The 26,809-nt window shown below is 62.9% G+C and overlaps 2 protein-coding genes and 1 long non-coding RNA gene across 11 annotated transcripts; 2 read left to right on the top strand and 1 right to left on the bottom strand.

The window, feature by feature from the left end:
• Positions 1 to 434: 434 nt before the first annotated feature.
• Positions 435 to 5,228, top strand: TMEM80 (transmembrane protein 80). 2 transcript variants are annotated; one of them, XM_027960004.3, is made up of 6 exons: positions 435 to 462; positions 2,460 to 2,479; positions 3,190 to 3,283; positions 3,369 to 3,461; positions 4,319 to 4,524; positions 5,060 to 5,228. In XM_027960004.3, exons 1-5 carry the CDS (start codon positions 444 to 446, stop codon positions 4,522 to 4,524), a joined length of 432 nt encoding a protein of 143 aa, XP_027815805.1. In that variant the 5' UTR covers positions 435 to 443; the 3' UTR covers positions 5,060 to 5,228. The 2 variants fall into 2 exon arrangements, with proteins under 2 accessions (XP_027815805.1, XP_042093759.1); XM_042237825.2 differs by having other exon boundaries at positions 4,986 to 5,228.
• On the bottom strand, positions 2,061 to 6,995 carry LOC121817485 (uncharacterized). 4 transcript variants are annotated; one of them, XR_009597889.1, is made up of 5 exons: positions 6,853 to 6,995; positions 4,377 to 5,141; positions 3,864 to 4,033; positions 3,102 to 3,436; positions 2,061 to 2,342 (listed from the first exon to the last, which is right to left on the bottom strand). It is a non-coding gene; the product is annotated as an uncharacterized LOC121817485 (long non-coding RNA). The 4 variants fall into 4 exon arrangements; XR_006057421.2 differs by lacking the exon at positions 6,853 to 6,995 and adding an exon at positions 6,473 to 6,801; XR_009597887.1 differs by lacking the exon at positions 6,853 to 6,995 and adding an exon at positions 6,473 to 6,797 and having other exon boundaries at positions 5,058 to 5,141.
• On the top strand, positions 6,930 to 25,227 carry EPS8L2 (EPS8 like 2). 5 transcript variants are annotated; one of them, XM_042237790.1, is made up of 22 exons: positions 6,930 to 7,002; positions 7,785 to 7,923; positions 9,302 to 9,362; positions 9,468 to 9,523; positions 10,289 to 10,353; positions 18,470 to 18,631; positions 18,918 to 19,067; positions 19,148 to 19,227; positions 19,307 to 19,449; positions 19,529 to 19,599; positions 19,757 to 19,883; positions 20,029 to 20,117; positions 20,275 to 20,349; positions 20,575 to 20,723; positions 20,840 to 20,972; positions 21,084 to 21,196; positions 22,540 to 22,645; positions 23,203 to 23,316; positions 23,570 to 23,639; positions 23,751 to 23,931; positions 24,088 to 24,220; positions 24,293 to 25,227. In XM_042237790.1, the coding sequence occupies exons 3-22, from the start codon at positions 9,319 to 9,321 to the stop codon at positions 24,374 to 24,376; spliced, it is 2,145 nt and encodes a 714-aa protein (XP_042093724.1). In that variant the 5' UTR covers positions 6,930 to 7,002; positions 7,785 to 7,923; positions 9,302 to 9,318; the 3' UTR covers positions 24,377 to 25,227. The 5 variants fall into 5 exon arrangements, with proteins under 5 accessions (XP_042093724.1, XP_060260159.1, XP_027815749.1 ...); XM_060404176.1 differs by having other exon boundaries at positions 9,240 to 9,362; XM_027959948.2 differs by lacking the exon at positions 7,785 to 7,923.
• The last annotated feature ends 1,582 nt before the right edge of the window (positions 25,228 to 26,809 follow it).

Here is a 26,809-nt window from a genome sequence, read left to right as displayed (position 1 = left end):
GCGCCGGCGCGTCCTCAGCCGGCGAAGGCACCTGCTGTGAGGCCGACTCTGCCGGCCTCCGACGCGGCGCGGCCCGGCCTAGAAACTCTTGCGCCACCGGCTCCGCCCGCCCCGGGAGCCGAGCCCGCCCGAGGAGGAGCCGAGAGGAGCCGAACGCTCCCGAGCCGGGATCCTCTCGCGTCTCGGCTCGCCTCCTCCTCCTGGCCGAAAGTGCCCGAGCGCTGTCGGGCAGGCTGATCGGGCCTCGGCCACGGTTCGGAATCAAGTCCCGAAACGCGGCGCCGTCGAGCCCCTTCGGGAGCAGAAGCGAAAATGGCCGAAGGGATTCCGTCCGAGTCCCGCGCCGAGAGGCTGCCGGGATCGCGGCGGACTCGGCGGGCGGGGCGGGGCGGCGCGGGGCGGGGCGGGGCGGGGGCGGGGCGGGGGCGGGGCCCGGGGGCAAGATGGCGGCCCCGCGGCGAGGTGAGCGGCCGGCGGCGCCCGCGGGGCGGGGGGCGGGAGGGCCCGGAGGGCGCCCCGGGAGAGCGGCCCGCTAGGTTCGGTTCTTCCCGGTGCGGGGGCACCTCGCGCGTGGTATTAACCAGTGGACTCAGCCTGTGCACTCGGTGAGACCGCCGCCCGCAGAGCCCGGCCCGGGCCCGCGGCCGTGCGGCCCCGGCTCCCCGGGCGACGCGCGGCGCCCCTCGGCCCAGACGGGCGCCCCCGTGCTCCTCGGCCGGCAGCGAGCGGGACGGCGTCGTCTGAGGCCGGGCGGCGGGGGCTCCCCGGTTCGGCTCGGCCTGGCCCGGCGGCGCCCTGCGCGGGGGCCCGTGCCAAGTGCGGGCGGCGGGGGCGCTCGGCCCGAGGGAGGAGCCGTGCGGCCCCGGGGGTCTGGAGCGCCGAGCCCGCCGGCGGCGCCGTCTGCGCTCTGAGCGCCCGCCGGGCTTCCCGGCCGCGGAGTCCCGGAGCGCGGACGGGTGCCGGGCGCCGGTCTGAAGTTCGCGCGTTCTCCTGCGGTGGAAATCGCGCTCCCACCAGGGCGGCGTCCCTTCACACCCTTGCTGTGTCACCAAAGGGAAGACGTTTGCTCTCTTTGCTTCTGCATCGAACTTCTGGCACACTAGCGGCTCAGACTGTAAAGACTCCGCCTGCAATCGACCCGGGCTCGATCCCTGGGTCGGGAAGATCTCCTGGAGAAGGGAAAGGCAGCCCACTCCAGTACTCTTGTCTGGAGAATCCTATGGACGGAGGAGCCTGGCGGGCTACAGTCCATGGGGTCGCAAAGAGTCGGACACGACTGAGCGACTAACATGGACGCCTGTTCACAGGCGCAGTTACTGCCATAGATCATCGACAAAAATGTGAAGTCCTAAAAGCCGCGGCTGTCTTGTCAGAATGAGCCTCTTTCTGTAGATCCGAAATCATTGGAACACCGTATCCGATTGTAGCTACCCTTGACGTTCATCGTTTAAATCCCTAATAGCTGACGGGTTTTCTACAGCGTATTTTCCCTGAGCCCCACCATTTCAGTCTGCAACAATGGGCAGGCGGCAGATCTGAAGTTCTGCAGCGCACTCAGGAGAAGGGTCGGAAGAGAGGAAACTCCTGATTAGCGAGAAGTCCACCCAAACGGTGACAGGTAGTGAGGCAGCCGAGCTTACCCGGGCTTGGAAGAGGGCGCATCCGGTGTGGAGCCCACTCTTCCTGTGTGGCCTTGCGGGTTTTCTTAGTGATGGCGCTGGCACCCGCCTCTGCTCCCTGCACTCAGCACCTGCTGCCTCTCCGTGGCTCATGTCCTGTTCCGACCTCTTAAGACCTCTCCCCAAGTGAGACTCCCTAGAGGACCTCGGATCTGCCCAGGAAGCAGGGTCTAACCCTTTGACATCCTCCCAGAGCTCACTCAGGCCAGAGGTTTCTCTCTTGCCTGCTTGGGACAAGGAGGATGTGGTGTGGGAGAGAGCACCGTCCCAGCTGCTGCTGGCAGATTCCGAGGCCCACACTCATCTCACGATGCAGGGAGAATGCGTAACTGCTGTGCAGTTGGAGAGGGTGGAAAGAACTTGGATTGCTGGCTCAGGAAATGCTTATTTGGGGAGAGATTTAATTTTATGAATAAAATTCCAGAGAAAAGCAAACGTCTCTTATCAACGACAAAGACCTGAATCAGAAAAGGTCTTCATCTGCACACGTGTGGCCAGGTGCTCAAGCCACAGGAGACAAGAAAGCTGCACGTCTGGCTTGTCCCTGGCGATGGGGCAGGTCCCCCCGTCCTGGCCTTTAGCGTGCGCGTGGGTTCGGGCGTCGCCTCGTCAGGAAGCCCTGCCTCCCCGCCCAGGTTCAGCGCAGCAGGTGGTCAGGTCCTCCTTGGAGGGATGACAGGTGCAGAGGTGTTGGAAAGGAGCCTCTCTGTGGGCCAGTGATGCTCGACAACAGAGCAGGCCAAGGTTTGGGGCCTCCCTGACTGGTTCCTTCTCTTCCAGGGAGAGCTTCCTCCACGGTGGTATCCTGCTGCTCCATCCCCTGGCCCTCTGTCAGCCCAGGACCCAGGCCTCCACACAGGGCACCTGCAGTTGGCTCCTGGCTCCTGCTTTTTGCTCCTTCAAGCCCCACCCCCACCTCTGGGTTCTGAGTACGAGTCGGGGGGGGGGGGGGGACCGTCCTCTGCCAGGCGAGAGAGTTGACCTCCTCCACCAGTGCCTCCTGCTCAGCCCTGCGCTGAGAGGCAGCTGCCTGACTCCCACCCAGGAGGCACAGGAAACTGAAAGCCCTTGCCTGGAACACTTAGAGAAATGGCAAGTGTTCGGAGCTGAGCAAAGCTCTGGGCAAAACATTTAACTGTCCGACCCCCCCCCCACCCCGGCCCATCCCTCAAAGACATTTTCTTTGAAGAAAATGAGGAAAAGTCACTTTCTGCTTTCAGTCTTATAACTGGGACCCAGGTCAGGGTGATGCGCCTGGGAAAGCCCAGGAAGCCGAGGCTTTTCAGCCTGCGGTCACCAGAGGTGTGCTGGGTCCTCAGGCGACGATGTCCCGGGAGGGAAGCCCAGCCCCGCCCCCGACCCCACCATGGAGACCCCATGGTGATCTCCATGGCCACCCACCGGGGCCTGGGCTCGACCTACCCACCGGCAGGGCCTCCTCTGTTGGCCCCCTTGGGGCGGGTGCCCCGGCAGGGCAGTCTGGGCCTGAGAGTCCTTGACCGCTGGCCAGCTCTCGCCGCTCGCGCTGCAGGTGTTGCTCTGTCTGAGTGGGACGTGCTGCGCCCTGCACTTCCTGGCTACGCTCCTGCTGCTCGTGTATAAAAGTGAGTCACGCGGGAAAGGGCAGCACGCAGGCGTGGGGCCCGGGCACCTGTCACGCGCTCTGCTCTGACGCTGGTTTGTCTCCAGGTCAGGTTTTCACTTATCCTCACAGTTGCCTGGTCCTCGACGTGACTCTGCTGTTTCTGATGGGGATTCTGGAAGCGATTCGGTTATACTTCGGTGAGTTGACTGGAAACCATATAGTGCTTGAGATAACAGCATTGCTAGCTTCAAGGGGAACCTTTAAACATCACTTTGTATCACAGTTCATCTCCTAAGTGCAGGAGCCCTGATAGAACGTTGTCCCCTCCCTGTTTCACAGCTCACCGCCAGGGCTCAGGCCTCCCCACTCCCAGTCACAGGTACACAGACACAGGCGTGTCTCTTAAATGAGGTCACGCTGCGTGTTCCCCTCCTGCTGCTGGAACGGCGGATAGAGCAGCGGGCACAGCCGGGGCCCCCCTCCCCCCCGAGCATATGACGTGGGAGGGTGGTGGGTGAGAAATGGCCTCTGCCCCCACCCTGTCTCCGGGTGCCCCTCGCCCCCGGGGCCCCTGGGCATCTTCTGTGCGCCCCTCACACCTGGGGTGGCTGGAGGTGAGCATCTTCTGTGCTGCTCCTGGTCTATGAGACTTGCAGCCGCTTTGTCTTCTCGTGAGTGTGTGCGACATCTTCCAGAATGACAGCGTAGAGGAAAGCAGTTTTGGAAATTTTAAAGAAAATCCTCTCAGTCCATATGGAATTAGGGAAAGCTGTCAGAAGATAGTTGGGATCACTTTCAGATCCAGACTGCTTCTACCCCCCTACTGCTGACCTGGAGACCCAGAGCTGGGCCTCAGTGAGAGCACTTCCCTCCCCCGTGACGGTCACTCAGGAGGGCCTCTTGCGATGGTCACTCGGGGTTGCCCCCTGACACCCTCGGATGCCGCATGGCAGTCAGAAGCTGGCTCTGGCCTCACAGCCATGCCGCCAGGGCCCTCCCAGGCGCCCGTGTCCGGAAGGCCCTGCCCGCCCATCGCGTCTGTTCTGCTCTCCAGGCACCATGGGCAACCTGATGGAGGCTGAGGTGCCGCTGGCTGCCAGCCTGGTCCTCACCGTGGGCGTCGCCCTGCTGTCTGCCTACTTCCTGCTCTGGCAGACCCTGGTGCTGCGGGCAGACTCAGCCCTCGGCGCCCTGCTCCTGGCGCTCCACAGCCTGGAGGCCGTCCTGCAGGTGGTGGCCATTGCTGCCTTCGTCAGCTAGGTGAGCGGTGCCAGCCTTGCGGGACAGCCCTGGATAGGAGCCCCCCTCAGGACCTCCTCAGGTGGTCCCCCGACTGTCACCTCGAGCAGGAAGGGCACCTTCGTGCTCCCCTGCCCCAGTGTTAGAGACTGTGTTTGCGGCGGGGTGTGCAGGGCAGAGGCGGGGCTGGGCTCCAGGGCAGAACAGGCTGCTGCAGCAGGGGCCCTGGGCAGGCTCGGGGGGTGGCGTGGGGGTGGGACCCGAGAGGGCTCCAGTTCTGGCTGGTGATCCCTGGGGTGCGGAGGGGGGTGAGGCTTTTCGGAAAGCAGGCGGCCAGGTCAGAGCCTCCCGGGGTCCAAGGCACCCCACCCCATGCAGGGGCTGGAGCCCTCTGTTCCCCTGCAGCTGCAGGCAGCTTGGGGGTCCTGGGCTCTGCCTCCCACAGGAGGCACTCTAATCCCCCTCTGCCTGGGCGTTCTCAGGAAAGGTGGTCTGGACGCTGCCGACCTGCGGGGAGCTGGCGGCAGCCGTCTCTGGGGGTTTGTGCCACTCACAGATCCTCGGTGAGTGTTCCCGGGAGAAATCCGAGCCGGTGTTTTCTCGAGGCCTTCCTGCGTTTGTTTCTGCTGCACGTTTCTCTGTTTAGAACGACACTGTGTTTGAATATCTAGGTATTTTCTCTTCATTGTATCTTTAAAATAAAGGAATGTTTGTACCTCCCTGAACTCCTGCCTGAAGCCACCTGCCTCCAGGCTTCTCCCTCCGCCCAGGTCCATCAGGGCCCAGGCCCAGCAGCTCTGGAGCAGCCCTCCGCCGGCCTGGGCCTCGGGGCTGGCCTCAGCGAGGAGGGCCGAATTATCACCCCAGTGGTCTTGTCCTCAGGGGTGAGTGGGCGTGGGAGCGCCTCTGCCCCCTGACTCCTTGGGCGCAGCAGCCGTGAGCACCTGTAGCCCGAAGGCCAGGCGAGGTGCCCTCCTGTGGAGCCCTCCTTGCGTTCAGCGGAGCTCCACCCTCTGCACCCCGAGTGGGCTCCGGAAGCCTCTGAGGACGCCACAGCTGCTCCCTGTGGCAAGATGCCTGATGCCTGCCGGGTTCACGACCCTCCTGAGGATCTGGGCCAGGCCCTAGACACACCCATAGCTTTGGCCACCGGTCACTCCATGTTGGAGGTGGCCACAGGCAGTCTGGGGCTCCAGGTTCCCACCTGCATCCTTGCGGGGGTCAGCTCTCCCGCTCTGAGGAGCAGAGGGTGCCCACCTCGGCGGCTCCCTTCTCCCTTTTGCCTGTCCAGGCTCGGCCTCCAGGAAGAGCGGGCGAGGGCAGGCTTGCCTTCCCCTCGGGGTTGTCAGCAGAGGGGGAGAATCAGGAAGCCAGGGCTCAGGCAGGGCTAGGCTGGAGGACGAAGCCACTCCCTGCACCCCTGTGCAAGCTCGCCCGGAACCCGAGGATGTGGGCAGGGAGGTCCCCGCAGTGTGGGAAGGGGCAGTGCCGCCAACATTCCAGGACAGGGTGCCTCCTTCCCCAGGGGTTCCTGGCAAGCTGCCCGCTCTCCTCGACCCTGGGACACCAGCACCCCACACACGCTTCCCTGCTCCCCCCACCCAGGAGCAGTAGGAGAGCCCTGGGGGCGCCTGCCCTCCTCTCCACTTCCTCTTCACCCAGCTCGGTGGGCAGCACCATCCTGGGGGGGTCAGCTCAGGAGGAGGAAAGACAAAACTACGGGCCGGGCTTGGGGCCTGGCCTAAGGCAGGGGTCGCTGCCTGGAGCGCCTTCACGCTGGCTGCCCGGCCACTCAAGGACATCCTGGGCCACAGGCGTCCCAACCCCCGCCAAGGAATAGCCCCACCCCTCTCGGAGTGCCCACCTGGGCTGGGCAGCGTGAAGAAAGACGTCAGGAGGGACACCTCCCTGCCCCCCACCTGGCCGGCTCAGGGCACAGGATGGCAGGGTCTCTGGCCAGTGGTCCTACCTTGGAGACTCACAGTCTGAAGCCCAGCCCTGGCGCCCTCCCCAGACCAGAGGGGTACCAGGCGAAGAGGATGGGCCTCCGGCCCGAGTGCTGGGGCCCTGAGGCTGGGGGCACCTAGCAGGCACAGGTCTGCCCTCCCCGGGGCTCCGCAGGCAGCTCGGCCTGCGGGCAGAACCTCAAAGCGTCAAGGTGCGCCCTCCTGCCACCCCCGCGAGGGACGGGCGCGCGGGCCGCGCGCCCACCGGCGCCCCGGCTCTCCGGGTGGGGTTTGCGCAGGGAGACGGCGTGTGTGCTGGGGGCCCTGTCCCGGGAGCCTCGGGGGGCGGGCCATCCGCGTGCCCCCGCCCCTGCCCAGGGCCAGCCCGCGCGAGGTGACTAACCTGCCGCTCAGGTTCCTCCCCGTGCCCCGCCCCGGCCCCTCCGTGCGTCCCTCCCTCCTTCCGAGCCAGGCACCGACAGACGGGCAGGCGGACGCGCGGACGAAGGGACCAGCGGACGGCCGGCCCGGAGCGGGGCTGCGAGAAGAGCAGGTGAGCGCCCCGACCTCGCTCGGCGCCCGCACCCGCTCGGCGCCGGAGCGGCGGCCGGCGGGTCCCCGGGCCTCGGTTTCCCCAGGTGGCGGCACGACGCGGGGCTCCGCCTGGGTCTACAGGCCGGGCTGGGGCGCGCGGGGCATTGGCGAGAGGGGCCGCGCCGGGCCCACGGGCTTTCCCTGGGCTGGCGGCCAGGAGCGGGGCCTGCGGCCTGGCCTGCCCCGTCTGGTCCTGGGGCGGCGCCGTGAGCTGGGGATGTTTGTAAGCCAGTGACTTCTGAGTCAGACAGCCCCTCCCAACCTTGGGCTCAGTAGGAGGAAGCCCCTCCTCCAGTGAAGAAGGTGTTGAGGGGGTTCTCCTGCCCCTCAAAGGCCCGGGACCCTGCGCCCCGACCCCGATGCCTGGCAGGCTGGGGGCTCCTTTGGGGCCGGCTTCCTGGCTGTGGGAGCTGGGGAGTGAGCCCCAGTCCAGGGTCAGGCCCTGGGTCAAGTCTGGGGTGTGGGAGGTGGAGGGTGGGGGAGCTGGGGCCCCACGGCGCGGGCCCATGTGCCTCCAGTCTGGGTTGCGTTGGCCTGGCCTGGGCAGCCCCTGTCTCAGGCGTCTGCCATGGCAGAGGAGGTCGGTGGGAAGGGCTTCCGGGCTTCTGAAGTGCCCACTGACCACCTGTGTCCCTGCCCTGATGTAGTCAGCCCCAGCTCTGCTGGGAGGCAGGGCCTGGCGGGCGACCCGTCCGCCTCCGCTAGGGCAGCCTGACCCCGGGACCCCTTTCTCCGCTCCAGCTTTGCCCGTGGCAGCAGCGGCTCCCGCCCCGCCCAGCAGTGCCCGCAGCGTCCAGACCTGGGCGCAGCCCAGCTGGAGGGGCTCCCCCGTCCCAGGGCCCCACCTGGCTCCCTGGCCTCAAGCTGACTCCTCCCCAAGGTCACTCTTCTGGGAGCTGGAATTTGAACTTGGAGCTGGTCCCTCCGCCCTCCCTGCCCTGCTCGGGCCTCCTCCCCTCTAGGCTCGACCCGGCACAACATGCCGTCGTCCCTATGCACCCGGAAAATGGCCACAGTGAAACCGAAGTGCAGCCCGTGGCCCTCAGGGCCAGTGCTGGCCCCACCCCAGCCGGCTGAAACCCGTGCTCCCCACTCCCGCCCCATAGGCGGCCCCTCCCCCAGCTGCTCCCCAACCTAGATGCCAGCGCCTGGAGTCACCTTCCTGGCTGGCTCTGAGCCCCCCACCCCGCCCCAGGGAGTCAGAGAACAACCCAGGTGTCCGCCCACAGGCCTTGGTTTCACCCAGGGGTGTGTGTGTGTGTGTACTGGACACACGTGCCCAGCACCCTCAGCTCAGCCCTCCAGGAATCCCACTAATCAAACACTCCGGTTCACCTACTGAGGCCAGAAGCATTCCGGACATTCTCCACAGGCAGATGGACAGAGGAATCTGGCCAAGTCCAGACCCTGGGGATGCGGAGGGGTGACCTGAAGCCCCCAGTCCCTCAACCCTCTCGGGAGCTTCTCTGTAGGTAGAACCTGGAAAGTCCAGGCAAAAAGTCCTAGGCAGCCCCTTCGCTGGATGCCAGCACCGCTGGCTTGTGGCCCGACCCTGCAGGCCCCTAACACTAAAGCCGCAGATGGATGGCGTCGCCGGTGCCATCCGCTGGGTGCAGGTGTGGGCCCCGGTGTCCCCACGGAGCACGAATTCCACAGGGCACGTCATCCTGGCCCAGGGGTGCCAGGCTGTGCTTGGCACCCAGGGGGTGGCTCTGTGTCCCTACGCCCCTGCCTCCCTCCCCAGGCTCTCGCCTCAGCCTCTGCTGCCTTCCTCCCTTGTCTGGCTCTGACTGCCTCAGGGCCTTTAAACTTACTATTCCCTCTGTTTGGAAGGTGCCTGCTTCCCCTGAGGCCCCTGCAGAGCCCCAGGACATATTCCTCAAAACTCTACCCCAGACAGCCTCTGGAGGTGGGGCCCCCCTGTTGGCACGCCCCGGAGGTCCCTGTGGAGGACCGAGGGTCTGCGGAGCGATGGGGGTGCAGTGAGCACCAGCCAGGTCGTGGAGCAGGACTGGGCCTGCTGTGTCCAGAAGGCTGGGCTCTGCTCCCTGAGGACCACCTACCCAGGCACCCTGGGGAATCTGGCCAGGCCCTGGCCTGAGGGGTGGGGAGGAGGAGACCTGGGCCCTGCGTGGGAGCGGCAGGGCCCTGGCCGGGTCTGGCCGAGGGGTTCGCTTGATTCCCCTGTCCACTCAGGTGTGGGCCAGGCACCAAACCCTGGACTCCGGCCACACTGAGGTCTGCCCTCCTCCCGCCAGCCACCGTCGAGGACGCCATGAGCCAATCAGGGTCCATGAGCTGTTGTCCGGGTGCCGCCAAGTGAGCTCCCGCCCCACCCGCCCACCCCTCAACACCCCCACCCGCGCAGCCGTCCCAAGGCGGGGGTGTGGCGTGGCCCCACCCTCACCAGCCCCTCCTCTGCAGCGGCAGCCTGGGCCGGTCTGACGGTGTGCCCAAGATGAGTGCCAAGGACCTGTTTGGTGAGTGAGGTTTGACAACAGGAGGCTGGGGACAGTCAGCGGGGAGAGTCTCCCCACTGCCCTCCCCAGGGCTGTGCCAGGCCCCCACAGGGGAAGGCAGAACAGCCTGGGCCCCCAGAGGAGGCCCCTGGGCCCAAACCAACCAACAGGTGCTCAGGCCCCGCCCCCAAACTCTGGCCACAGAACAGCCCTCCCCCAGTGGGTCAGTAAGGGGAGAGGCCTTAGGAATAATTCAGGGAGCATCAATATTGATTCTCTGCGCTCCTCTCTGCCACCCGATCCTCCGGAGGGGGGGTACCGGGGCTCCTGCTGGGCTGAGTGCCAGCTGTCTACTCCCGGAGGGCGGGGCCCGGCCAGCCCCCTCGCCCAGCTCCGACCTTCCCTCAGTCACACAAGCCCTGGAAAGCAAGGAGCCCCGGGAGGGGCAGCGAGATGGTCTCTGGCAGCCCTTGGAGTCGGGGCAAGGCCTGGACCAGACCCCTCCCCAGGCAGATGGGCCCGGGGCCTGCGTGGGGAGAGGCTGAGCCTCCTACACCCGCTCCAGGGCAGACCTGGGCACAGCCATGCCTTCACCTCACTGAACTGGGGGTCCCTCCTGTGGACGGAGGGAGCCCCAGGTTCTGCAAGGAGAGGCCGCCCCCCATTCCATGCACCCGTGTCCATCCTGGAGGTCGTGAGGGGCCCATAGGCAGCCTGCGTTCTGGCCTCCACTCGGCCCTGCCTGGGTCCTGCCTGTGGGGCCGAGTGACCGTGTCCCCTGTTCAGAGCAGAGGAAGAAGTACTCCAACTCCAACGTCGTCATGAACGAGACCTCCCAGTACCACGTCCAGGTGAGCCCCCGCCCCCCGAGACCTCCCCGTACCACGTCCAGGTGAGCCCCCCGACCCCACAGGGCGCGCCTGTGCTCTGTGTAGGGAAGCAAGGCCTGGCCCGGGGAGGCGTGGTCCCGCAGCAGGCCGCGTCTGAGCTCCCCGCAGGTGGGGAGCCCCACTCTCGTCCGGGGAGCTCCCCGTGTGAGGGCGCTGGAGCCCTGCGGCTGTGTCAGGGTCGGGGGACGCCCGGGGAGACACAGGCAGGCGAGGATGGACTCTGGGTGCCCCCGCAGCCCTCAGACAGAGGGCCCGGTGGGGAGGAAGCTGTCCTCCTGGCCCCACAGCAGAGGCTGGAGTGGGAGGGTGGAGCCGTCAGACTTGTTTCTGAGCTCCTCCTGGGGGCCTTGACAGCGACTCCCATGGAGCCGGGAAAGATGGACAACCGAACTTTAGACCAGCTAACAGCTCAGGAGACCTTTGCTCCCGGGTCAGTTTTAATTCACACTTAGAACCCAGGAAACATGTTTTTTAAATGACCTTCCTGTTCCTGGCAGCTGGCAAGTTCCTGGTTCCTGGTCACTGTCCCAACCTGCAGGACAAGAGGGCGGGAAAGGATGAGAAGGGAGGAAGTGGGGGGGCCTGGAGCAGAAAGGTGAGGGTGGGGTCCTGGAGCAGGAAGGTGGGAGGACCCCATAGCAGGAAGGTGGGGGGTCCTGGAGCAGGAAGATGGGGGGACCTGGCGCAGGAAGGTGGGGGTCTTGGAGCAGGAAGGTGGGGGGACCCCATGGCAGGAAGGTGGGGGTCCTGGTGCAGGAAGGTGGGGGGTCCTGGAGCAGGAAGGTGGGAGGACCCCATGGCAGGAAGGTGGGGGGAACTGGAGCAGAAAGGTGGGGGGACCTGGAGCAGGAAGGTGGGGGCACCTGGAGCAGGAAGGTGGGGTGGGGACCTGGAACAGGAAGGTGGGGGTCCTGGAGCAGGAAGGTGGGGTGGGGACCTGGAGCAGAAAGGTAAATATTTTCCTCCCCATAGAACCCGCCATGCCCCGGCAGCCACGGGAGTCACTGCTTTCTGAGCCTCAGCCTTCTTGTCTAAAGAGCGGGTCCACTGAGCCAAGGGGGTCCTGGGGCTTTTGCCCAGGGTTGTGCTGTGATCAGCCCCTCATGCCAGCCTGCGCAGGAGGCCTCTGTTCGGCCAGCTTGTGCCTGCTACTGGCTCAGCACCCAGGGCAGCCCTCCACAGAGGAACTTTGCCCTCCTGGTGAGGAGCCGCCTGGTCACTGGGGCCTCCCAGCACTTCTAGATTTTAGTCCAAACTAGCCTGTGAAGGACCCCGGCTCGGGGCACCTCTCCTGCCCACCCAGCAGCCAGCAGGGCTGAGGAAGTGGGCGATCTGTGGCCCCGCCTGCATTCCCTGATGGCTCAGAAGTGAGAGTCTGCCTGGAGGAGATGCAGGTCTGTGGATTCCATCCCTGGGTCGGGAAGGTCCCCTGAAGAAGGAAATGTCAACCCGCTCTAGTATTCTTGCCTGGAAAATCCCACGGACAGAGGAGCCTAGGGGGCCATAGTCCATGGGGTTGCAGAGTCGGTCTCGACTTAGTGACTAAACCACCACCCAGACGAGGAAACTGAAGCCGAGAGAGAGAGAAAAAGAGAGAGAGGTGGCGACAAGATCAGACCGACCGTGGCATTGGGAGGGGGTGCCCGAGGCTTGTGGATTTGTTTCTTTATTCCAAACTAATACACCATGTGGAGAAGGCAATGGCAACCCACTCCAGTGTCCTTGCCTGGAGAATCCCAGAGACAGGGGAGCCTGGTGGGCTGCCATCTATGGGGTCGCACAGAGTCGGACACGACTGAAGCGACTTAGCAGCAGCAGCAGCGATGCACTGTGGCGTGGACCTCGGGGGCTGGAGTGTGAGGCGCTGCAGCAGCGCGCTCAGGACACTGGACGGCTCTGTCCTCCGTGGTTGCGGCCGCCCATGCCCCAGGTTTCGGCAGCGCTGCTCCGCCCCCAGCTCCTGCAGTTGCGCGTTTTTGAGAATCCTGTAAAACTGAACTCGTAGAGTTTACAACCATCTTTGCTCTTCTGCTTGGTAAACTCATTTCAAAGATGCTGTGTGTACGAAAGAGTTCTCCAGGTCCAAAGCCCCGTCTGGCCCCTGGACCCTTCGTGGGGTGCTGCCTGGGTCCATGTCAGATGTATAGGTTTCTTATTGAGCAGTGGTGGGTCCTTTGCATTCAGCTAAAGATGTATGGATAAGAAATACCTCCTCCGAGTCTGGCTTGTCAACGCACATGCATTAACTGTGTTGAAGCGGGTAGAAATGTTTAATTTTGATGACTTCCAGTCACATCCATTTTTTTCTTTAATGGTTAGGTGGTTTTGGGGAGCTTGAGAAGTCTTATTTGCTTCGGTCGTCGCTTGACCCAAGGCTCTGAAAACGTCTTGCATTTTCTTCTAGACACTTTGTAGTTTGTGTGTGTGCTAAGTTGCTTCAGTGATGTCCAACTCTTTGTGACCCCACGGACTGAGATCTTCCCGATTCAGGGATCAAACCCACGCCTCTCGCGTCTCCTGCATTGGCAGGCGGACTCTTCACCACCAGCGCCACGTGGAAAGTCCCACTTTGTGGTCTAGGCTGTTACGTTTAGGTCTGTGTTGCTGTCCAGTCTCCAAGTCCAGTCTGACTCTTCGAGACCCCAGGGACTGGAACACGCCAGGCTTCCCTGTCCCTCTCCATCTCCCGGAGTTTACCCAAGTTCATACCCATTGCATTGGTGATGCCATCCAACCATCTCATCTTCTGTCGTCCCCTTCTCCTCCTGCCCACAGTCTTTCCCAGCATCAGGGTCTTTTCCACTGAGTCAGTTCTTCACATCAGGTGGCCAAAGGATTGGAGCTTCAGCTTCAGTGTCAGTCCTTCCAATGAGTATTCAGGGTTGATTTCCTTTAAGATTGACTGGTTTGCTCCCCTTGCTGTCCAGGGGACTCTGAAGAGTCTTCTCCAGCACCACAGTTTGAAAGCATCAATTCTTAGGCGCTCGGCCTTCTTTGTGGCCCTGCTCTCACATCTGTACTTGACTACTAGGAAGACCACAGCCTCGACCGCACAGACGTCGGCAAAATGACGCCTTTGTTTCTAACACACTGTCTAGGTTTGTCGTAGCTTTCTCGCCAAGGAGCAAGCATCTTCTAACTTCATGAGTGCAGTCACCATCTGCAGTGATTTCAGAGCCCACGAAGAGGGATTCTGTCACCGCGTCCACCTTTTAGAGCTATAATCCACTTTACATTCATTTTTTGGTTTGAGACCCAAGGCTAACCTTCCCTGTAGGAAGTGCAGTTACAACAACGCTGTTTTTCCTCCCTCATAATCACTTCGGTGCCTTTGTCAAAGAGTGACTGTTTGGGTCTGGATGGGTCTGTTCCTGGATTCTCTGTGCTTCATACAATTCTACCTCTTTCTGGCTTATTAACCGTCTTGAAAGCAGGCAATTTTGTTCTTTTTCTTTAAGGTTTTCTTGACTATTCTGAGTTCTTCAGGCTTGCACTGACATTTTAGAATCAAATTGTCCATTTTTACCCCTCCCCCCAGAAGCCTGCTGGAATCTTGATTTGCACTGAGTCGAGTCTGAGGATCAGTTTAGGGAGACTCCGCTCTGCGTCTTTCCGACCCATAAACAGGGCACCTCTTCACTTACTAGGTCTTCTCTAATCTCTCTCAGGCCTTTTTTGTGATTTTTTTTTTACTACAGAGGTCTCACAGCTCTTTGTTAAAATATTCCTTGGGTGTTTGATTTTTATATGCTGTTATAAATTATATCATTTTTTAAATTTAATTTTCCAGTTGTCTTGTAGCATTTGTTTTGTACAACTGAATTTTGTAAAGTGATTGAGTATCCTAAGTCTTCGCTGAATTCATTCATTCGTTTCAGGAATTGCTTGTAGATTCCTTGGATCTTTTATGAGTCGTTTTGTCTGAAAATACAGTACTTAATTTCTTAATTTTAACCACTTCGTCTTCTTACATTGTTGCTCTTGCTAGAACCATCAGGATAGTGCTCAATAATAATGATGGTGGGCATCCTTGCCTATGTCCCGTCTAGAAGAAAGTGTTCAGAACTCCCTGTTTCATCAGCTGCCTGCCTCTGTAGACGCCCTTTACGAGAATGGGAAAGTGCCTTTCCATTCTTTCGTTTGCTGAGAGTTTTTATCGTGAAAGTTGTTGAATTTCATCAAGTGCTTCCTCAGTTGGGATGTCCCTACTATCCTGTTAACGTATGAGTCTTGCTGGGTTTTGGGGTTTTTGGCTGCGTTGGGTCTGCTGTGCTCCACACGGGCTTCCTCTCGTTGCGGGGCACGGGCTAAGGCACTCGGGTTCAGTAGTGGGGGCACATGGGCTTCCTTGCCCCTCGGTATGTGGGATCTTCCTGGAACAGGGATGGAACCTGTGTCCCCTGCTTTGGCACGCAGGTTCTTAACTACCAGACCACCAGGAAAGTCCTGAATCACTGTTTCTTTAAAATGTTGCACCAGCCCTGCATTTCTAGGATAAATTTCACTTACTAATGGTTTATTAGCCTTCTTATGTGTTGGCAAGACTAATTTGCTAATATTTTGTTGAGGATTTTTTGCTCTAATATTTATTAGAGCATCGGTCTGCAGCTTTCTCTTCTTGCAAAGCCCTTGGTAGGTCTTGCTATCAGAATTATGTCGGCCCTATAAGATGAGCGGAGTGGTGTTGCTGCTCCTCTCGTCTTCAGAAACGGTTAATGGAAGGTTGGGACTCCTCCAAGTGTTTGCTGGGATTCACCTGTGAGGCCCTGAATATAGGGCTTTCGTTCTGGCACGGTTTCTTTTATTATGAGTTCACTTTTGTGCCTGTGCGATCTCTGGTCATGCCCCCTCCTTCCTTCTGGTCATTGATCATTGTGTTTTCTCTATTTTTTTCTTGATCAGTCTCGCTAAGGGTTTATCAATTTCATCAACCCTTTCAGAACCACCTTGGGCTTTGTGGGTTTTTCTCTCTGTTTGTTTTACTAGTCTGTTGGTTTCTGCTCTTAATTTCCTTCTTCCCACTTGCTCTGGTTTCTTTTATTTCCGCGGCTGTGAGAGGCCTTCGCTACAGCACATGGGGTCTTCCGTCTTCACTGAATCTGGTTCCCTGACCAGGGACTGAACACCCGCCCCTGCAGAGTCTGAGCCAGGGCAGTCCCACGAGGTTCCATGTGGTTGCCATTTTCTAGTTTCCTAAGAAGAATGTGCAGACCATTGAAACTGCCCTTCTTCTTTTCTGATGTCCACTTACAGCCATAATGTTCCCCGAGGGACTCCTTCGGCGGTCTCCTGCAAGTTTTGATGTGCTCGTTTTGACTAGTTAGCTCAGAACATTTTCTTTTCTAATTTTACTTTATTAGAGTATAGCTGATTTACAATGTTGTGTTAGTTTCAGATGTACAGCAGAGAGTTTCAGCTATACAGATAATCCTCCTTTTTCAGATTCTTTACCCATGTGGGTTATTACAGAACACTGCAGACAGTTCCCTGTGCTACATAGTAGGCCCTTGTTGGTTACCTATTTTATATACGGCAGTGTGTTGATCCCAGGCTCCTAATCTATCTCTCCCCCCACTTTCCCTCTGGTAACATAGCTTGTTTCTGAAATCTGTGAGGCTGTTTCTGTTTTGTAAGTTCGTCCGTATCGTATTTTAAAATTAGATTCCACATACGAGTGACGTGTGTCAGTCACCCACTCACGTCCGACTCTTCGAGACCCCACGAACTGTAGCCCATCAGGCTCCTCAGTCCGTGGGATTCTCCAGGCAAGAATACTGAAGTGGGTCGCCATTCCCTTCCCCAGAGGATCTTCCCGACCCAGGGATTGAACCCTGGTCTCCTTCGCAGGCAGATTCTTTACCACTTGAGCTACAGGGAAGCCCTGTATGAGTGACACCATATGATATTTGTCTGACTTACTTCACTGACTGTGATAAGCTCTAAACCTCTCCACCTTGATGCAACTTGGAATATTTTCCACTTTTCCTTGTGACTTCTTCGACCCAGGGGCTGTTTAGGTCTTTCTGCTTTTGAAGCATTTAACAGTGTGAGCATTTATAGGTAGGAACTCGCTCTGGCGCTGCTGTTGCTGCACCCCGTAAGTCTGGGATTATTTTGTGTCTGTTCTCCTTTGTTACTAGGTATTTCATTTTCCTGGTGATTTACTTTCACTCACTTGTCATTTGGAAGTATGTGTTTCTATAGGTGTAGACCCAGAGTAATTTAGAAAGATGTTGCTCAATTTCCAGTTAGTAGGTTTTGCAGTAAAGAGTCTGGTATTGATTGCTAAATTAACTCTACTGTGTCAGAGGACACAGGCTGTGTCTTCAGGGGATTGGAACGACGGGCGGTATGCTTGGTATGCTTTGCGGACAGACTGGCTGCCTGACAGTCACTGCGTGTTTCTGCTCCCTCTCCAACCTGCCCGTGGACCTGTAGCCCAGCCTCTGAGTTGTTCGGGGAGTGGCCTCGTCCTTTCACATGTGCAGGTTGCCTGGGTGGAAACATAAGAGGGAAGCCCCTGGCCCGGCCCAGTGTCACCAACTCCTCCCGGAGCGGCCAGGCGAGGCCCCCTTTCTCCACATCTTAACCGGCCAGCGTTACCCACCAGAGCAACAGAAGGCAGGAAACTCATTCTTAGAGGAATATTCTCATGAGGCTTCAATCTGCAATTCTGGTATCAAACGAGTCTGCACAGAATTGTCTTCTTTCGGTTTTTGGCTGCACCGTGTAGCTGGTGGGATCTAAGTCCCCAGACCGGCAGTCAGAGCTCAGAGTCCTGGCCAGTGGCCTGCCAGGGAGGTCCCTGGTGTATAATTTTCTATGCTGAAAGGTTACTCCGTGTCTGTTTTCCTGTGGACTCTCTGTTCATACCTTTTGTCGATTTTTCAATTGGGCTGTTAATCTTTTATACTTATTTACTTATTCTTTCATTATTTATTCATTTACTGTTGGTGTCCTTAATTATTAAACAAAATAGAGCGCTTAGCAAAGTAAGAACTATCATTGTAATACAGATCAGTCTTTTTCTACTTTAAGAAAATTAGTCTGCATCAAGTCTATTATAGCTATTATTTTGTGTTTTCTCACTTTTTTTAAAACTTTGTATGTGGTATTTTTTTTCACAAGCAGAATTTTTTTAGGTCAGATTTATGGGTTTTGTCCTTTTGTTTCCTTCTTTATTTCCTGTGGCCGTGCTGCCTGGCATGTGGGATCCTAGCTCCCCAACCAAGGATTGAACCCGCGGCCCCTGCAGCGGCAGCACAGCCTTAGCCACAGGACCCCCAGGGAAGTCCTGATCTTCCGAGTATCTGGGTTTTCTTCCTGGCTTAGCAAAGTCCCCCAGGGGAGAAGCCTTCCTGAGGTCACGCAAAGTCCCCCTTCGTGCATCCACATTCTGTGGCTAAGCCTTGCCTACTTAAGAGTTTATGTCAGTATTTACCCAGCTGTCTCAACAAAGGTTGGCGCAGACACTCGGGGGCTCCTGGGAGGACAAGGCGCCCGAGCCAGGCTTCCAGAGAGAGGAGGGGGTGGGCAGGGCTAGCCGGCCGGGGGCCCCTGTGGGCTGCTCACTCCCTCCCTACACATTCACTGGGGGCCTGCCGTGGGCCCGGCCCTGTCACAGGGGAGACAGCAGGCAGGTGGCAGAGAAGTGCGTGGTACCCCACATCGGATGATGATAAACAAAAGGGCAGGTCAGAGACGTGGTGACAGGGAGACTGTGGCTGGGCAGTCAGGGAGGAAAGCGCCCCAGGAGTGTCTGGAAAGAAGAGGGAGTTGGGAGCAGCCGGGTGGGCAGAGACAGCAGGGGCGGAGGCCCCGCCCGGCTGCAGGGGACCAGGGGCGCTGCGTCCCCCAGCCACGGGCGGATGAGGCTGGGCAGGGGGATGGGGTGTGTGCAGGGCTGCTAAGGGTTCACCGGGGCCTGTCTGTGGCCCCGAGAGACAGCCCCAAGGTGGGGCTTTGTCTCCTCAGAGCCCCAGGGCAGGGCTGTTCCCCTCAGACCCCCAGGCACAGCCCCTTGGCCCTTGACACCAGGAGGGCTGCGCCCAGGGTGACACCCTGCCCACCCACCCAGCACTTGGCTACGTTCATCATGGACAAGAGCGAGGCCATCACGTCGGTGGAAGACGCCATCCGGAAGCTGGTGCAGCTGAGCTCCAAGGAGAAAATCTGGACACAGGAGATGCTGCTGCAGGTCGACGGCCAGTCGCTGCGGCTGCTGGATATGGAGTCGCAGGTGCCTCGGCGGGAGGAGGGCGCGGGCTGGTCCTGCCAGGCGTGCTGGGCCTGTCTACGGGACCTGAAGGCGGAGGGCAGAGGGCAGGAGGACCCGGCGGGGCTGGAGTCGGGGGAGCCACGCCCCACAGGCCCACGCCCCCCTCGCCAGAGCCCTCCAGGGCTGGACCGAGGCGGGCGCGCGGTGTGGACCTTGAAGGCCACAGGCCAGGCCAGTCAGCCCGTGTCCGTGGCGCCCCCTCCCTGAGCCCACCCCCGGGAGCCGCTCCCAGCCTCCTGTCCCCCAGGAGGAGCTGGAGAACTTCCCTCTGCCCAGCGTGCGGCACAGCCAGACGGTGCTCAACCAGCTGCGCTACCCGTCCGTGCTGCTGCTCGTGTGCCAGGACTCGGACCAGAGCAAGCCCGACGTCCACTTCTTCCACTGCGACGAGGTGGAGGTGAGGCGGGCGGCCGTGGGCTCGGGGGGCGCGCGTCCCTCCTGAGAGCCGGCCTGACGCCCGCCGCCCCCACCCCGCAGGCGGAGCTCGTGCACGAGGACATCGAGAGCGCGCTGGCGGACTGCCGCCTGGGGAAGAAGATGCGGCCGCAGACCCTCAAGTAGGGGGCTCGGAGGGGCCTGGGCGGCGGGCCTGGGCCGGGGGCTGCACCGGGCTGAGCCGCCCCTCGTCCGCCTCAGGGGCCACCTGGAGAAGATCCGGCAGCGGCTGTCGATCCTGCCCGCGGCCCCGGGCCCGGCCCCCATCCCCTTCCAGCGCTTCGGCGGGGACTCCCCTTCCACCAAGAACCGAGTGGGCCTGCCGACGCCGCTGGGAGAGCTAGGTGGGCCCCGCGGGGCGCGGCTGGGGGCGGCAGCAGAGGCGGGCGGCGGGCCGGTCAGCCGCAGCTGTGCTCCGTGCAGGCCTCCGCCGCCGCGAGTCGCTGGAGGAGGAGCCGCGGGCCGCGCTGGCGCAGAGGATCGAGAAGGAGACGGTGGGTCTCGCGCGGGGCGCCCCAGGCACTCCGGGCCCCTCGACCAGCCCTCCAACCACCCCCTCCCCCGGCCCGGGGGCCAAGAGGCAGCAAGTGGGGGTGTCCCTGCGGCGGGTCGGGCCGCCTGAGGCTGACCCCTGCCCTACTCTGACCCCAGCAAATCCTCAACTGCGCCCTGGACGACATTGAGTGGTTCGTGGCGCGGCTGCAGAAGGCGGCGGAGGCCTTCAAGCAGCTGAATCAGCGCAAGAAGGGAAAGAAGAAGGGGAAGAAGGGGCCGGCAGGTGCGGGGCGGGGGCGGGGCGGGGGGCAGAGTGACCCCTGAGCAGGGAAGGTGCGGCCGAGCTGGTGGGCAGCCTCAGGCTGAGGCCAGACCCGCCGGGCACGGCGACAGCGGGCCAGCCAGGCTAACGTCCGGCCCCCATCCAGAGGGCGTCCTCACGCTACGGGCGCGGCCCCCCTCGGAGGCTGAGTTTGTGGACTGTTTCCAGAAGACTAAGCTGGCCTTCAACCTGCTGGTGAGGGCAAGGACCGCCCCGTCCCGCTGAGCTGACGTGGGGGATGGGGTCCCGCTTGTCCGCGGTGCCACCTGCCCCCACATCCCTGTGCCCGCTCCCCCCCCCCCCCCGTGTGCCCGCTCCCCTCCCCCACCGTGTGCCCGCTCCCCTCCCCCAGGCCAAGCTGCAGAAGCACATCGAGAATCCCAGTGCGGCTGAGCTGGTGCACTTCCTCTTCGGACCTCTGGACCTGGTGCCTGGGGCTGGGGGAAGCGGGAACCTGGGGGCTTGTCGGTGACTGGGAGAAGCAGGTGCCCACGTTGGGCAGTTGGCTGGGGCCAGCATCCACGGTCAGAGCTGCGGACACAGTGGGCCAGCCTGTGGCGCCGCTGGGGGTAGAGGGGATGGGAGATGGGGGGAGGGATGGGGGAGGGGAAAGCGGCCAGCAGCCCCCTCTGACCCCGGCTGTGCCCCCCAGATCGTCAGCACTTGTGGTGGCCCAAACATCGCTCGCTCTGTGTCCAGGCCCCTGCTGTCCCGCGATGCTGTGGGGTTCCTGCGTGGCCACCTGATCCCCAAGGAGATGGCCCTGTGGGAATCCCTGGGGGAGACCTGGACACGCCCCCGGTAGGGCAGCCGCTCGGGGCACACCAGGATGGGGTCCTGCGGTGGGTGGGCCGGGGGTCCTGAGTGGGGTTGGCTCTGCCAGCGGGCGCAGCTCACCCCAGGCCCTTCCACCCCAGCTCCGAGTGGCCGCGGGAGCCGCAGGCACCCCCCTACGTGCCCAGGTTCCACAGTGGCTGGGAGCCGCCCCTGGATGTGCTGCAGGAGGCCCCCTGGGAGGTGGAGGGGCTGGCAGCTCCCGACGACCACGAGGTCAGAGCTCCTGCAGCCCTGCTGACCCCACTTCCGCCCCCCACCCTCACTGCCCGCCCTCCTGGCCCAGCCCCTGCCGCACACCAAACCTAGGCGCCTGCTTCCCCACAGCTGGCTCCCGTGAGCCGACCGTCCTTTAGAAACTCCCCGAAGCACGGCCTGGTCCTGGAGCCCACGCCCCCAGGAGACGTCCTCCCCCAGGCCAGCTCCCAGCACACTCCCAGGTGAGCTCCTCTCAGGGTGAGGCGGGGCGCCGCTCACCCCTCCAGTCACCGATGCTCTGCTGTGGGCGGCACCACCGGCTCAGTGGACTTGAGTCTGAGCAGACCGGGGGAATAGTGGAGGGCAGGGAAGCCCTGCGTGCTGCAGCTCATAGCGGATGGACGCCTGCGGCGGGTTCGCTGCCGCCAGGTGGCGGCCAGAGGCTGGTCCCCCGACCGCCAGCGCTTTCCGCACGGGAGCAGCGCCCCCTTTCAACTGTGTTGTGTGCGACTGAGAGAACCCTGAAAGCACCCATGAATCCACCGCCTAATATGACATCTTTTTTCAGTCTCCACGTTTATGCTTTAGAAACATGTAGATATGTACTAAACCCCTGGACTTAAGTGGTCTCACCGATGCCAGTCACCCGGTTGGGGCTGATTTAGAACCAGCTTCAGGGCCCAAGGAGAAGGCTTAGGGTCCCCGTGGGGGAGCCTCCCTCCCCCTGCCATACGCATTTCCATGGACCATATCCCCCAGCCCCAGGGCCTCGGGGAGTCCCCGTCCTTCCTCCCCTCCCCTCCTCTCCTCTGTTCTTGGTCCTGGTCTGGACTTGTGTGGGGAGCACCTTACCTCCCGGACCCCAGGATTCAGTCTCAGGAAGGGAGGAGCTGGAATCCATGTTTTAGACAAGTGTGCCCCTCCTTCCGCCCCACATCAGCAGCCTGATGCCCCTGGTGCCTGGCCTAGGGTCACCTTTAAGAAACGTTTTCATCCTTTGATCTCCAGCCTCCAGCTGCTCCACCCCAGCCCATCCTGACACACCCCCAGCCAGGGCCCCAGGAGCCACCCCAGCCCCACCCCCCACGTCCTGGGGTCCTGAGCCCACACCTGTGTGAGCGGTGCCCTTATGCCCTAGCAGCAGGCTGGCCAGGAGGGATGGCCCCGCACGGGTGGCAGGCACAGGCCTGCTCCTTCCACGGCTGGGACACCCCGTGCGGTGCGTGTCCACACGCTGTCTGCAGCGCCAGAGGGGCTGTGGCTCTGAAAGCGTCTGCCCGGCCCCTGCTGGTCAGCTGACGCTGGGTCCCCTGGGGGCTGGACCTGGAGACCCCTGAGGGGGCCTGGGCTGGGGCGGGCCTTGCTGTGCCCACAGGCCCCCGCGTGCCACCCGCCTCTGCGGCCCCCCCACGCAGGGGGCCCCAGACGCAACGGGGCTGTCACAGTTTCCATCCCAGCTGACAGCCGCAGCCTCTGCGCCACAGACGGGAGGCAGCCACGCACCTGGGAAGCTGTGCCCGGCCCGGTGCCAGGCCGAGGAGAGACCCCAGCCCAGCGCGGGGCCTCAGTCCTTCCTGTCCCACAGAGGCTACGAGCCCGCGCCAGCCATGGCCAAGTACGTCAAGGTCCTCTATGACTTCACGGCCCGCAACGCCAACGAGCTGTCAGTGCTCAGGGACGAGGTCCTGGAGGTGAGTGGGGGCTGGGGGTGTTCCCAGAAAAGGCGTCTGCCTGACCCCGGGGCTCCACTCTGGGTCCTCAGCCTGGCACCCCCAGCACAGCCTGGCTAATCCCCCTTGGGGATCTCAGAGGGGTGTCAAGGGCCCCTGAGCTGGGCAGGACTCTCCCTGTGGGGGGCGAAGAACCCCCCAACCCAGCAGGGCCTTGTCATTCACTTCCATCCCGGAGCCCCCTCAAGGCACTTCCCATGTTTTGTGCCAGTCCTGAATCCAGGCCACCCACTAAAAAGTGGAGCGGCTTGGAGGCGGGGGTGATCTATATCCGCAGTCAGGCTAGAGGCTCAGGACACCCCATGGGGAGTGGGAAGAGGGTGGGAGGCCGGGGGGCCAGGGGTGCTGGCCAGGATGTGACCATCATCACGGGACTGGGCGTGGGCCGGCTCAGAGGGGACTGCAGAACCCTCTCTGGCCCGTTGGTAAAGAGGGGCTCCCCCTGGTGGTCCCCGGTGCTTGCGGGGGGGGGGGGGGGGGGGGGGGGGCCGGGTGATGGCGGGATGCCGGGCCTGCAGGTGCTGGAGGACGGCCACCAGTGGTGGAAGCTTCGGAATCGCAGCGGCCAGGCAGGCTACGTGCCTGGCAACATCCTGGCAGAGACCCGGCTGGAGGACGCCCCCCAGGAACAGGTGAGGGGAGGTCTGCCCTGTCCCGCTATGGGTCGGCTGGGGCGGGGCGAGGTCGCGAAAGACCCAGCCCGGACCCCTCCCTGTGGGGACTGATGAAAGCTCGCGGGTTTGGGCCAAGGCTGGGGAGGTGTGGGCCCCGAGCAGGTCCTGGGGGTGGGGGTAGGAACGGGGAGCGGAGGGAGAGGCCTGGGGAGGGACGCCGAGCTGACCTACCCGCGCCGCCACCCCGTGCTCTGCCCCCCTCCTCCTGCAGGGAGTGAAATACTGGGGTCCTGCCAGCCCAACCCACAAGCTGCCCCCCAGCTTCGCAGGAAACAAAGACGGTGAGGGATGGGGACCCTGGACCCCAGCGCCCCGCAGCCCGTCCGGGGAGGGGCGGGCGAGGGGAGCCGTCGGTCGCGGCGGCGCGGGTCTGAGCCGCCCGGCGCCCGCAGAGCTAATGCAGCACATGGACGAGGTCAACGACGAGCTGGCGAAGAAGATCAGCAACATCCGGGCGCAGCCGGCGCGGCCCTTCCGCGTGGAGCGCAGCCAGCCGGCGGCCCCGCCGCTCACCCACGCGTCCGGGCCCCGCGAGGTCCGCGCCTGGCTGGAAGCCAAGGCCTTCAGCGCGCGGTGAGCTGGGCGGGCCGGGCGCGCGGGGAGCTGGGCGGGCCGGGCGCGCGGGGAGCTGGGCGGGCCGGGCGCGCGGGGAGCTGGGCGGGCCGGGCGCCGGGGCCGCGCCGGGCAGCCCGGGCCCCGGCCGCGCTCACGCTGGCGCTCGCTCCGCAGGGTCGTGGAGCACCTGGGCGTCCTGACCGGCCCGCAGCTCTTCTCTCTCAACAAGGACGAGCTGCGGAAGGTGTGCGGGGAGGAGGGCGCCCGCGTGTACAGCCAGCTCACCGTGCAGAAGGCCTTCCTGGAGGTGAGCCCGCCCGCCCCGCGGCGCCGGGACGGCGGCCGCCGGGACCCTGGCCGACGCCCCTCTCTCCCCCAGAAGCAGCAGGGCGGGTCGGAGCTGGAGGAGCTCATGAGCAGGTTCCATTCCAAGACCCAGAGGCGCGCGGAGGAGGACAGTTAGGCCTGCAGCTGGGGATGCGCCCCGCGGCTGGAGTGTTATTTTTGTTCGCGGACGTGTTTCGGACCCTGGACTCAGATGGACAGTCGCGCTGGCTGGGGTCCCTGGGGTGTGACCTCGGGCCCGGCGCTGCCCCCGCGCACGCCCCCCAGGCCGCCCCCACACTCTCCTCAGCCAAACTTGCCGCCAGGCGGTGCCAGCCCCTCCTCCGCCTGCCCCCTGATCCCGGAGCGCCGCCCGTACCCCCGCTCCCGAGGCCGCAGGAACCCCCAGAGCCGTCAGGGACCTTTCCTCAGGCCTCGCCCCTGCACCGCCCCCCCAAAGGCCGGCTGCGGGGCGGAGGGCAGCAGACCTCAGCCACCCCGCTGCCCTTGGCTCTGAGCTGGCCAGGTTGGTGCCCCTTGCGGGCCAAGGCTGCCTCAGCACCCACCCAGTGCGCTGCTCTCCTGGGGGGGCCTGGGGGGCTCCTTCACCGCCTGGAGGATTGAGGACGGACTGAACCCCATTCACCCGAGGACTGGCCCTGGGCACCCCTCAACCCCCCATGCCTGTCCCCAACGCCCCCCCACGTCTGTCCCCAGCGCCCCCCCACGCCTGTCCCCAGCGCCCCCCCACGCCTGTCCCCAGCGCCCCCCCACGCCTGTCCCCAGCGCCCTGGCCCCGCACGCCTGTTCCCAGCCCTCCGCGGAGCTCAGGCGCTCTGAGCTTCCTCTGACCAGGTCTTAGGGTTGCTGCCCTGGCCTGCTGCGCTGCGGGAGGTGAGTCTCGGAGCCCTGGACTGCGGTCACACCCTGAGGAGGAGAGGTGACCAAGTCTCAGGATCCACGCCATTAAACCCCTTCAGTCTCCCAGCAGCCCCGTGTCTGTGTCCTGGAGGTGCGCTGGGGTCGCTGTGGGTTCTGGAGCCCCTGCTGGGATTGCACCTTTGGAAGAATTGCTGGGCAGAGGCAGGCAGTGGCCAGGCGGGGCTGGGGACGTTCCCGTGAGGCTTCTCACCCCTCCACACCCGAGCGAGAGGGCCCAGAGGACACCCCTGAGATTTGTGGCTGTGTGCCCACTGCAGACCTGTGGCCCTCCCAGCCTCGAGGTCCTGTCCGGAAGGCCGGATGGGAGGGGTGGGAGCAGGTCTGTCAAACCTCCAGCAGGGAGGGGGCATGAGTCATGAGGTCAAGATCGAAACTAGACTCTCACAGGGTGAGCCCCAAGCCACGGGAGGGGCCCCAGAGAGGACGTGGGGCCTGTGGGGCGGGGCAGGCAGCCGGTGCAGGGACTGGGGACCCTGCAGGCAGGGGTCAGGGGCACACAGGCGCCTGGGCGGCTGGCCAGACCACAGCAGGCCCACCCTCGGCGCCGGCCTGTGGCTCCCTCTGCTGGCTGCTCTGCGCATTGCGAGCCGGCAGACCAGGAGGGAGCATGCAGCGCCTGCCACCTGGCCCTGCACCCCTAAAGCCGGGGAGGACCCCCCGGGGTTCCAGGGTCTCTGCCTGGTGGGCGACCACAGGTCGCTTGGACACAGAGGCTGGTTGTGCCTTTCAGGGTGGGAGATGGCGGTGGTAGGGGGCTGTCCCCTGCTGGGCTGGGCCTCAGAAGCCCTGTGAAGCTCGGTCAAGGGCAGCTGGGGGTGTCTGGGGCCTTCTGGGCAACACCAAGACTTGACTACCACGGAGCCCTCTTCCCGGGAAAGGAAGATGCTCACTCCAGCTCCAGGCCTCGAGAGGAGGGTCTTTGCTCCCATGCCTAGGCAGGATCTCACAAACAAGGAGCTCGAGAGGAAAAGGGGAGAATTGGGCATCCACCCTCCCATCAGAAAGCACAGCCCCGCTGGGCCAGGACTGCCAGCCCCCCTGCTTGGCTGGGACCCTCCCCAAGCAGGCCTGAGCACCTCAGCCCCCCGGCTCCCGGGGTGGCCTCTGCTGGCCCAGGGGTGCCCACATTAGACCTGAAGGTTAGAGGGACAGCTCCCAGCGCACCCGCTGTCCCCACCCAGCCAGGTGCTGTCATCAGCTGGATGGTCTGGACTTTGGGGACCCTGCCTCTGGGCTGGGTCATTTGTCTCTTGGAAGCCCCCAAACCTATACCTGCCTCCTTGCCCAGCCTCCCTCCTCCCCCCACAGGCCGCCTCCCACCACGGCCCCCTCTGGCCCATCCTGTCTCTTGGGCAGCCTGAGGGGAGCCCACTCCCCCAGCTCCCAGGCCCCCTTCCTGACCAGGAGCTGCTGGTTCTGAGCCACCCCCACCCCAGGGGTCTGCTCAGGTTGCAGGGCTCCCTGACCCCCCAGGACAGACACGTGCAGGGCCCAAGTCACTCAGCTACTGGGGTCCCTGTGAGGAGTCCCTGTGCTTCCTACCCCAGGGCGTCACTCTGCAGGGGGTGACTGAGTACTTGCCTCCCTGGGGCCTGGTGATCTCAGGGCCCCAGAAGCAGGCACAGACAAG

This window comes from Ovis aries, chromosome 21 (assembly GCF_016772045.2).
Source record: "Ovis aries strain OAR_USU_Benz2616 breed Rambouillet chromosome 21, ARS-UI_Ramb_v3.0, whole genome shotgun sequence".
Classification (NCBI taxonomy): domain Eukaryota; kingdom Metazoa; phylum Chordata; class Mammalia; order Artiodactyla; family Bovidae; genus Ovis; species Ovis aries.
The sequence above is the reverse complement of the archived record's forward strand: the minus strand, read 5'-3'. Positions and strand labels throughout refer to the sequence as shown.

What these genes read in the sequence shown, in the direction of transcription:
- TMEM80 (XM_027960004.3), top strand. An exon ending in GGAGAGCTTCCTCCACGGTG is followed by an intron (nt 2,480 to 3,189) that starts GTATCCTGCTGC and finishes ACCGCTGGCCAG; the next exon opens with CTCTCGCCGCTCGCGCTGCA. An exon ending in CCTGCTGCTCGTGTATAAAA is followed by an intron (nt 3,284 to 3,368) that starts GTGAGTCACGCG and finishes GTTTGTCTCCAG; the next exon opens with GTCAGGTTTTCACTTATCCT.
- EPS8L2 (XM_027959948.2), top strand. Translation starts at nt 9,319, where the DNA reads ATGAGCCAATCAGGGTCCATGAGCTGTTGTCCGGGTGCCGCCAA. An exon ending in AGCTCCCAGCACACTCCCAG is followed by an intron (nt 21,197 to 22,539) that starts GTGAGCTCCTCT and finishes CCTGTCCCACAG; the next exon opens with AGGCTACGAGCCCGCGCCAG. An exon ending in AGGACGCCCCCCAGGAACAG is followed by an intron (nt 23,317 to 23,569) that starts GTGAGGGGAGGT and finishes CTCCTCCTGCAG; the next exon opens with GGAGTGAAATACTGGGGTCC.